Here is an 11,389-nt window from a genome sequence, read left to right as displayed (position 1 = left end):
CTGCACCGCCGACGCCCCGTCATCAGGCAGCACGGGACCGGGACCGGCATCGCAACGGGCTCCCGCAGACTTGGGATTTGCCAGACTGATGGGATGGACCCCAATGGGACAGAGCTGAGGATCCTGAGAAGTTGATGAGCTCTAGGGGACCTGGAAGTGGCTTGAAGAGTGAGAAGGAACAGAAGGGAATGGAAGGACAGGAGGAGGATAATCAAAGGGAAGGGGCTGGACGGCCCATCCCATTGCATTTCCCCTCACGAAGCCCCAGCTTGCTCCATGCCCTTTCCTGCTTACTGAGTAGAAAATGATCCTGAACTCACCCCTCCTTAAATGTCCCCTCATGGGACGACCATAATGAGGGCAGGTCAGGGGGACAGGCTGTAAGAGGCTTGAGGAGGCCTTGACAATCTCAGAAAACACACACCGTTTTCTTTTCTCTTATCCGCAGCGTTGTGAGCAGCCCCTCCCCCCAGGGGAGGCAGGAGGCGGTGCGTGTCCATCCACAGGGAAGGGACTCCCACTCCCAGCCAGGCAGCTGCCCCCAAAGAAATGTTTTCTAGCCCTTAGTAACCGTTGTCAGGGGAAGGTGGGTAACACCGATAAAAATGCTCACTTGTTCCATGTTTCTGACTTTCTTTTAGGGGGGCTGAACTTTTCCAGGCCACGATTGTAAAGGCTGTAAAGGCAAGAATTGAGGAAGAGAAAAAGTCAATGGACCAGCTTAAGAGGCAGTAAGGATGCTTTCCTTTTATTTGGGGTTTGCCTGGTCCCATTCTGCCAGCTCTCAGCTCCCAGGGGGCCCCAAGACCTGAGGAATCCACCTGTGGTAACTTTCACAACTGCCCAGGTGTTTGCTCTGGGTGTTGACTGAAATGGAAATGGTCCAAAGGAGGAGGGCATCGGGGTGGGGGGAAGGGGGCCGCCATGGGCAGTCCTAGTTCAGACGCTTACTCTGGAGCCTTGGGCAGGTCTGTCGAATTCTCTGAATTCCAGTTTCCATTTTTAAATTAGGACTCACAGTTCTACCTGAGTATTGGTGAAGATTAAACAGTTAATGAATGAGACCGGGTCGTTCCCAGTAATACTCACTTGAAGTCCATCATATCTGTGGGTTAAGTGAACAAATACAGAGTTCTCACTTTGGAAGGATCTTTAGAGATAATGTAATCCAGTCTGTTTGGGAAGGAACTGATGACCCATGAAATAGATGACTTAAAATCCACAACTAGGGCTTCCCCGGTGGTGCAGTGGTTGAGAGTCCACCTGCCGATGCAGGGGACACGGGTTCGTGCCCCGGTCCGGGAAGATCCCACATGCCGCGGAGCGGCTGGGGCTGTGAGCCATGGCCGCTGAGCCTGCGCGTCCGGAGCCTGTGCTCCGCAACGGGAGGGGCCACAACAGTGAGAGGCCCGCGTACCGGATTAAAAAAAAAAAAATCCACAACTAACCAGAGACAGTACTAGAAATACACCCCGAATTTCCCTGTATCCAGGTCAAGGCCTCCTTTCCCACCACACCATTCTGGAGAACTCAAGTAATGGACGGACTCCACCCAGGAGATCTGAGAATTCTTTCTTTCTTTATTTTTTTAATTAGCCCACTGAAAATAATTATTCTCTTAGAGTGAAATTGTTAGCGGTAAGTGGAACCTCTGAGGATTGCTAGTGCCTCACATGTTTGGGGCCAGATTTAACAGCTGATGGCCATAGAATTCAAAACCTAGCCACTTTCTCTAAGGAAATGTAGATACTCTGTCAGCCCACCAGGAAAATTCCCTGAGTTTGCTAGGACTACCTCATTCCATCCTGACCTCATGTTCCAGCTTCTTTCCCTGTGCAAAAATATTTGCCAGTAAAAATTACACTATTCCATGGCCCGGTTATTTTCACAATCAAAGATATGAGTTACGTAAAACTATATATAATGAAAATACAGTATGGTATAACGATTACTATTGTTGTTTCTAGCTGTCTAAATCAGGTGTAGAGAAATAACAAATTTGAACCCACACGTAGAGTGTGTTCCGAATTTCCCGTAAGTGAGACCCGTTACTATAATTCATGTCACTGGATTTTTCCATTTGTTTAAGAATGCATCCTCTCAAGTGAGAGGTCAGAATAAAAAAGAATGAAGGCAGTGATCATTGCAAAAGACAAACCGAAAATATTATTTAAGCTGCCCCAAACAGAAACGTCACTTAAATCAGTTTAAAAACTTGGGCAATACACTCAGAATTTTAAGAAACTAAATAAAGAAATGAAACCTTTCACGAGGGCAGATGTGGGAGAAAAAGCTCAGCATTGCGGTTTCTGAATAGACTTCCTGAATAAACAGACAAAAAGCTGCAATTCAGCATTTTTCCAGATCCAATAAGAGATTAGATTTGACATGGAGAAGAGCCGTAGGGTCTGATAGAACACTTGAGAACATTTGAGGAGCAACTTCCTATTTACAAAACAGTTCTCACGCGCATACATCTTTTCACCTGACCTTCACGACAACTATGTGAGGCAGACAGTTAGTATCGAAAAAGATAAGAATGCAAAACCTGGGAGAATAAAGGATTTATATTTCATAATTTGCTGTGTTCAGAATGGCTTTGGTACAAGGTATAAGTGGACTTAAAGTATTTAGCATAATTACTGTTGATCATATGATTGAGCTAGCATCTGTGTAGTGCAAAATAACATGGGTATAAAAAAGAACCAAGGAGACATGTGTCGCTAATAAGTAACCATCCGCAAGTCCCAAATGTTGACCGCTTTGTCCATGACTTTAGCTGTTTGCATAAAAGTGTACAGGTAACTGTGGGTGTGTTCTTGGCATTGCTGCTGCTGTTTTGTTGTACAGGATGGATCGCATCAAGGCCAGGCAACAGAAATACAAAAAGGGTAAGGAGAGGATGCTGAGCTTGACTCAGGAGTCAGGGGAAGGCCAGGACATCCAAAAACTCTCTGAAGAGGATGATGAAAGTATGTTGAAACATTTCCTTCTTAGCCCAGAGTACCTTGATGTTGAATAGAAGCATGATATTGGGCAGGGTTGTGAAATAATGTTACTTTTCATTCTGCCAGTTTTATCAATGTATCTTTTAAACTCAGCAAGTTTTATGTTCCCATTGTGAGTGGGATGTGTTTGTTTGTTTCATAAAGTACATATTTAATGAGTCTATGACTTTACAAGTATCCCCCAGTTCAGCAAGACGACTTTATACAAAAATTAAATATGTAGGTCTCTGAATAATAGTAGTTAAGATATCATTCAATTATGGTCTGTTCCAATGAAACTTAAGATGAAATACATATTTATTATATCTAATTATAGATTTGTTATATCCAATTAAGTTTAAAAGTTCTTTTTAAAGATGTTTGCATGGTGGTTTTCTGTTTGAAGGGAGTAGGGAAACAATGCATGGTATTCTGCCAGTGCATAATATCTATTTATCAACAGTAAATTGATATTTTTCCAACCATGCATTAAAATGATCACAAGAGAAATTTCCGGTTATTGGAATTATGCATTTTAACAAATTATTTGCCACTAAATTGTTCTATAATATTTGGGTGATGCTTCTTTTCTGTTAATTCCATGGAAAATTTACTGTTAGGTGCATTTTTGACAGATAACCCCTTCATTATTGTATTTCTTCATATGCCCTCAATTCCTAGAGAGAAAGTGAAAATGTGGCATTATGTTAATAGAATACTGAATATCGGTATTCGATATTCGGTGAAATCGGCTGCTGACCCATGTAAACTTTTCAGATTCAGTAGAGTTTCTTTTCCTGACTTCTGATGTACTTTTGCAACTTGTCTAGATTTTGACAATTGAGTTGTTAAAGCGTGGTTTTCAAAGTTTGTTTTCTCACTTTCTAAGAATTAATATTTGGACATATTTTATTTTAGGAGAAGCAGACAAACAGAAAGCCAAGGGCAAAAAAAAGCAGTGGTGGCGGCCTTGGGTTGATCATGCTTCCAGTAGGTTTTCTTGATCCTCTTACAATTTCATCGATTCTAACCCTTATATCCTTGACCAGAATTCAGGCGTCCCCATGACCTGTGTGTTCCATGCATGGTTTGATGCTTGTGACTTGATAGGGGGTCAGAGGGTAGGAAATGTGATCTCTGTGGGTCTCTGAGCCCGACAGATGGAATCGTCCAGAGCAATCAGCTGATTACCCTGTGGCTTACGTGCTCCCAAGTACCACTTACAGGCTCAGAAAGGGAAGAGGGGTTGATTACTGTGTTATCCAATTCTGAGGTCCAGAGCTCTGCTGAGATGTATTTGTTTCATGGCTGTAAACCCTTCTTAAAAATGAGTTTCAGCTCTTCCTGGGGCTCTGCTTTAAGGAGAACCGCTGTATTCGGAGTGTCCGTGACCCTCTTTGTAAGGCACTTGACGTGAATGCCAACGAGCACCAACGCCCTCCCCCCCACCGCCCCATTCCCAGAGCTTTGATTCCATTTGCATGTAAAATTTCTGGGCAATTTATTAAACATAAAGATGAGGACACCTTAAAACACATTTACTTTCTCACCCCGCCTCCTTCCCAGTTTCAAAACAGCTCTAAAACTACACTTTAAATTCAGTGCCCAACACGTGGCTGGCCTCAGAGGCACCCGCAGCTCAGCCAGGAGCAATTCGGAGCAAAGTCAGAAGATGGTTTTGGAAAAGCAGAGCTTCATAGCCACACAGAATTGGAGCATTACCCCGCTGATCACAAGAAAAAAAAAAAAAAATGGATGAGGAATCATGGAACTCAGTGGCTTTATCTGCTCCGCTTAGCAAAGGACACAGCACTCAATATTGGCGATGGTATTCTAATGGAATGATCCATTTCAATCTGGCCCTCCTTGAATTTGTTAGAATATTGAATAATTATTAATTATCTCGCAAATTACTCAAAATGTCTTCAGCCTTTTGAGTCTTATATTATGTCTCGATTACTGTAGCTAATGTAATCATACAAGTAATATCACCAAGGTCCGTAACACCAGCAGGGTGATATTCAGAATCACTAGAAAATCACGTAGATCAGAATCCTTTCCCTCCCCTAATTCTTACTGTCATTTAGATCTGGCATTGGCCTTTCACCCAAGAAATAATTTCCTAAAATCAGCAAGCCCATTTGAGGAAGTGATATTCAAAATTTGCTCAGGATTCCTGGATGTAATCAAATGTAATCCCAAATAGTGAATGTTAGCATTATGGTATAAAAAAAAAAATCCATGAGTTCTAAAGAGTTTCATTTTATTTGCTGCTCAAGTCAAAAGGCAAAGAAAGATTCAAGTTGAAATTCCGCGTGACTCTTATGGTCCACTGGCGTGTCAGTCATGCTAACAGTCGCGTAGTGCAGATGCCGTGTGCCGATTTCTATCAAGTCACAAGTAAACTGTGCCGATCTTTCTGTTTTAAAGGGCCCTTTGCTAATTTAGAGAGACCTATCCATTTCAAAATGGTGTCATACTGATGTTTTGTCCTTTCTTCCGGGGTTACATTCCTACTGCAATCATTGTGGTTCTTTCCTTTGCCCATGTAAACATTGCATTTTGGAAGGAATTGGATATGGTCTTTGATCCTCACCTTATGAGTTGGTTATCCTTGAAAGAACTTCTTCTGAAGGTTATTGACTTTAGATTTTCTGATTCATTTCACCCTCATTATATCAAGTTCTTGAAGGCTGGTATTACACTACCTGTGCCTGTTACAAGACTTCCAGTGCAATAATGCTGGGATGTGTGCCACTCATAGTTTGGAATCAGAGTCTGACTGTGGCGTTAAAATTTTTCTACAAAACATATTCCTTCTTACAAGCTGGTGAGGAAAGGAAAGGAATTGACATGAGGTTTATTTTGTAGACTGTGACGATTTCCAGAACTTGCCTGGAAGCACTTTATTGAATAAAAGCCCTTTTTCTGATCTCTTGAGTCACTGGGCTTTTAAATATTCCTTAGAGGTGCCAAGTGTAAGAATAAGTGTCTTTGGAGTGCCCTTGTGTAAACCCATTGACGACGTAATAATGCTGTTACGTTGTTCATATTATCGGTAAGCATCTGAGATGCTTAACATGGTCTGTAGGGGACACCCTCTCAGTTCCATATCTATGTGCACACAAACCATTGCATCATTGCTGTTCAATGATACCTTCCATCCTCGTGTAGTGGGTCTCCGTGTCAATTCTGTACAGCCTAAGTCAGTGCCAAGCGTCACTTTACTGTCAAATATCTGAAATAAAGGGCCAAGTTCCTCTGGGATACAGGTGGTGGGATCTTAAAAGTCATTTTCACACTCAGCTGTCAGCATCAGCATTCATGGTACATATATGGACCCAGGCTGGGGCAGGATAGCTATCAGAACCCAGAAACGTATATATAAGAGCTTCTCTACTTATTCTTAGCAGATAGAAATTCAGAAAATATTCTCTATTTCCTAGTTTTATTTCAATAACAATTTATAAAGGAATTGGAGACTTTTAAAATACTTCCTTCTTTTTTTGATGTGTTAATTGTACTTGTCACATACAAATTGGCAACATTTTTCAAATAATAAAAATTAGTGTTATGACTGTTTGTGATGAAAAATGTTTGGATTCAGTATCCACATGAAAAAAAGTTATTGAAGGTATGATTGAATACAATTGAAGCTGTCGTTGATTTTAGAGCCTATAATGAGGGTAAAATGTTCAATATTGGAAATCTTGGTTTTTACCAAATGACCACGTGACGTCAAGTCCATGTGACTTTCCCTCAAATCTCTGAGCTTATCTGAAGCATTACTTTCATGGTCACCCTCACTGTCCAACAGAATGCTGTGACTTTGGTTTGTTCTTGCTTATTCTTACCTTATTTTGAATTGCGTTTATTTCCTCAGGCTTAGGCCCAGTCCTCTGGGCCTGGTTCTTTCTTCAAAATAAAAATAACAAATTACAGGGCTTCTGTTCAAGGATATAAGGCCCAATTCATTCACACTGCATCTTCACGATGGAGGCTTCAGATTTGTCTGAAATCTGGGCAAAATTATTCACTGTTGTGTTTAGTGATATTCAAGCAACTAATTTTCAACAAGCCAAGGTTCCCCATGACCTTACAACAGATAAGTCCAAAAGATAAATAAAGACATCACATGATGTCATCCAAAAGACGCCTCAGCATTTGAAAACACAAATATAGCTTGAAAATATGAATATGTTTTCCTGCAATGATGGTGCAGTTCTTGTAGCATCAGAAATGCACATGCTGGGTCTCTTCTCTCTGATAAAGTAATGATCAAATTGATAAAGATTCCATTCTCAAACTTCTTCAACTCTCTGAACATTTCAGCTCTCTCTGCTCCCGTGCTTAAGACAGCAGAGTATGTCCTGGTAGGGACAATGTCAGGCAAGGCAAGGACGATCCATACTGTTTGTGCTTTGGGTCTTATGGTCGGCACAACTCTCCTCAAATTTCAGTAAGTGACTGAGGGCTCCTGGTTGACCAGAAGCCTCACAGCGCTAAACTGTGTGGACCATGTCTGCCGGACCTCCATCTGTCCCATTCTAGGTGTAGAAACAGCCAGAGTGTGGTGGTGGTGCTCTTTTTTTGACGTTACCTGCCCATTTGTTCCTCATGACAATGTGTGATTTTTTTAAAAAACTCTTTCAAATGTCTTTGCCATCTGTGTTACGGCCCCATGTCTGCACAGTATAAAGTGAAGGAGAAGGCTGGTGACACTGATTCTTGCTCCTGAGTCATCCTGATTAGCTTTGCTACAGCAGTCTGGACCCATTCAGACAACAGCAAAGCCTCTGCTTCACTTTGGCCTTGCCTACAGGCCCCAAAGTGCTGAATTGTGACACGATAATAGTTTTCAGTCCTTTGGCCATCTTGGTAACAAAACCGGTCGCTGCAGAGTTGATCTGGTGCATCTGTGTACAATTTGCTATGATAAAGGAAGAAAACGCCAGATGAATGCAGCAGCGGCCAGGTCTCCTCGGAGGCCTGGACGAGGCCTGGTGCTCTGCAGACCACATAGCACCCCCTCATCTCCTGTTTCCTCTACCCCACCAACGTCTCTTGCTGTGGTCCTTTGAAGGACAATTTGTGTGTCTTTGGGGGCATTTCATTCATACGCCCCCAGTTATCTCATATCTCTTCCAAGAAATAAGTAAATATTTTGTTTTGCTTAGTGGTCAGGAGTGGAGATTATTATTTGTTTGAAACGGACAGTGAAGAGGAGGAAGAGGAAGAATTAAAAAAGGAGGATGAAGAGCTTCCACGAAGGTCAGCTTTCCAGGTAATTACGGGGATGAGGGAATCACGGTCTTTGCTAGTTGAAGAGATTTTCTTTTTTACAGACCTTGATTGCAGGCCTAGATTTCTTCGGCCGTGTTCATATGCTGTAGCTCCCAGAAGCGTCTGATTTACATCTGAAATACTGTGTCCCATCCTGCTGCTTGCTGTCAGCGTTGCCATCATTACTGCAAGAGTTCCTACAAGAGCACTGGTCCAGCCAGGTCTTCGTTCATTTGCATCCAAAAAAAAAAAAAATTCTGATGCTCTAACAAAAATAAGGCTTCCTTGGGTGAATTTTCTTTTGCTGGCATTGCTTTGGATTGTTTGAGTGGACTTCTAGTTCCATAGGTGAAATAGTTGACCATGAAAATAAAATCCCTGCTTTGTTGTGAAAATAAACGGTCATTTCAGTGTTACTTCAAATTTTGAAGATCAGTTCCATTTGTATTGCTAAAGATTTTAGAATGTATTAAAATCATGAAAACCTCCAGCCCGGTTTTGACGTTCTCAGCTTAACTGCCTTTCTCTTTCAGAGCCTGCTGTATCATTCTTGGTGATATGACTCACCAGCCTAGTATCGTGTATCCAGTGAATGTATAGTGCTTGTTAAAGTTGTGGGCTTGTCAGTAGAGTTACCTATGGGATGAAAACTTGGTATAGATTTCTGTTACAAAGGAGCGTATACAGGACTCTTCTTTCCCATTTGTTAGACTACAGGGCACACAGAAGGACGTCCATCCAGGCTCATGATGTGTCCGTGAGAAGGCCATCGTCAGCTTGCTGGCCAGGTCTTTCCAAGCTGGCAGGTTATCTCCACCCCTGTCTTCCCAGTGAAATTGAAGAACTAAATTATTCACCGGGACACCTTGCTTTGATGCTTTGTCACCGGCCCCATTGCCTCCTGTGTGTGTTTCTTGATGACAGTGTCTGTGTGCATGTCTGTAGCTGGCTTATCGAATACTAATAACTTGACTTGTTTATTTTTATTCCAACGAGTTTTCTTCTAACCATCACTCATCATGCAGCAGAGGAGAGAACATGACCGTCTTCACCATTTTTACAGATTACATGAATGATAGGCTATTTTCTTTATTCCTAACCTACAAGCAGGGTATATTTTATTCCACATTCAGTGATGAGCACGTTTTAACCTAGTCGATGTAATTATAGAGACAAACTCATACCAATGTCATATATTAAATGATCAGTTTTTGGTTTTTTCTACTAATTACTCTTGCTTTGTCCTTCTTTGTAGAGAGCTATTGGGAAGTTTGCGTCAGCCATTTTAGCCTTGCCAAAGTCTGTCATTAAACTTCCCAAAACTATTCTTCAGTATTTAATCAGAGCTGCAAAGGTATTTGATGTTTTACTGATGTGTGGTGTGTGGCCCTCCGCTCTGTAGACCTTTAGACGAGCAGATCCCGTTGCTCCACATCTGTGTTTTCCCTGTTCTATACATCGTATGATGAAGGAATTAGAAGAATTTAAAATATTAGGCAAACTTTTCCAAAAACTGTTCTGAGAAGACAAATTTCTTATTATGTGCTTTTCGGTGGGCATCAGAGCCGATTAAAAAAATAGAAAGAGAAAATGCAGATACAGATCTAATTTCTCGCCTTCTCGTAGTTTCGCCTAAGTCACATCTCATGTTAAAAGGTCACATCTGGTTGCATGCATCAGATATGATGTGTCAAAGTATGATCATTTTTCTCAGAAAGCTGGTAAAATTAGGAATCAGTAACAAAAGACTCATTTTGCTCCATCTCCTTTCTGGCTCCCTTTTAAGCCTCCATCTTCCTAAACTGGACTCTTCTGGCACCTTCTGCCCTGCGTTCAGCATCTCTCTTCACTGGGCTGAGCTGCCGTGGATGGTCTATGCAGCCGCCACACTCCATGTCGTCAGGGATGCTGCTGAATAAACTGTTACAGTTATTTGTTAATTCACCCACTGCACAACAGAAAGTATCCAGCTACCTATGCTGTGGTCACTAAGTTACTGGAAATCATAAATAATGAATCGCTATTCTTGTACTTTATAGAAAGCCATTTCTCCTGCCTTAATCTGGAGTAAGCACTTGAACTAATAAAATGTTCCTCCCGGGTTTAGATAGCGAGGGAGACCTTTGCTTCTCATCTTTCACCTGGGGGTCTTATTTAAGTGCAGGTTATTTAGCTTCAGCAGGTCCAGTGGGACCTGAAATTCTATGTTTTTCTCAAGCTCCCAGGTGAAGTGTAAATGCTGGTTTGCCTTGAGTAGCAGGGTCTCGACCTCTGGGCTCCTTCCCTTTTTAAAATGCCAGGATTCTGACTTTTAGTTTAATATTCCCTGTTGCCACTTCCCTGGGTTTCTTTTCCTCTCCCCTTTTATGACGGCACTATGAGTCTCTCCATTCATATTTAAGAATTTATATGAAAGACTGCAATGTGATTATCCCCCATCTTACTGTAAAAAAAAAAAAATAATTGTTACTGGCAACAGAAAGAAAGGTCTGGATTACAACTGAATTAAAGAACATTTTAGAAAACAACCAATTTCAGTTAAAGATCTACACTTCCATAAAGTTCTCTCCTGTTTCAAAAATTAAATGTATTTTGCATAAGAAGTTTTCAGTCAAAGGAATCCCATTTCCCTAACATTTACAGTGAAATCACTTAGGGTAGAGTCTGAGATGAAGTTGGGCTAGTGGCAGCAGCAGTTGGAGAAGCCGGACGTTATTTATGCACATTTTCATGTGTTTCTCTGCTTGGGATTAGCATGCGTGTGTCTGTTCTCCAGAGACACCATGACAGTGGGTGATAGTTACCTCTGTGGCTTTAGAATTGAGATGTTTCAGAACGAAACTTAGTGTCTCAACTCTGTAAGAATTGGGATGTTTCCTCTGCCTCCTTCATTATCAACTTTTTCCTGAAACAGTTGGCCTGATCCTCTGTCCGATGTTCCTGGAACTGTAAAATATTTGTATTTCCAAACATCGACATAGAGATCATTTACCTGCAAATGAGGACTTGTCATAATAGTTTCTCCGTCCCTCCTTTCCCCTTATTTGCATGATCCAAACTCTCATCTCAATGAGAAAGCACCAACAGGATCAATCATTTAAGGACCACACGTAGCACCA

General features: G+C 41.6%; 1 protein-coding gene across 1 annotated transcript in view; it reads left to right on the top strand.

Annotated features, from left to right (window-relative positions):
* Nucleotides 1-11,389, top strand: part of PIEZO2 (piezo type mechanosensitive ion channel component 2) — a 340,562-nt gene that overhangs the window by 280,839 nt on the left and 48,334 nt on the right. The window contains exons 29-32 of the mRNA XM_007463290.1: nucleotides 642-731; nucleotides 2,851-2,972; nucleotides 3,906-3,977; nucleotides 8,165-8,271. Of these exons, the coding sequence (XP_007463352.1) occupies nucleotides 642-731; nucleotides 2,851-2,972; nucleotides 3,906-3,977; nucleotides 8,165-8,271 (391 nt within the window). The remainder of the gene's footprint in view (nucleotides 1-641; nucleotides 732-2,850; nucleotides 2,973-3,905; nucleotides 3,978-8,164; nucleotides 8,272-11,389) is intronic.

This window comes from Lipotes vexillifer, unplaced genomic scaffold (genome assembly GCF_000442215.2).
Source record: "Lipotes vexillifer unplaced genomic scaffold, Lipotes_vexillifer_v1.1 scaffold848, whole genome shotgun sequence".
NCBI lineage: Eukaryota > Metazoa > Chordata > Mammalia > Artiodactyla > Lipotidae > Lipotes > Lipotes vexillifer.
The sequence above is the reverse complement of the archived record's forward strand: the minus strand, read 5'-3'. Positions and strand labels throughout refer to the sequence as shown.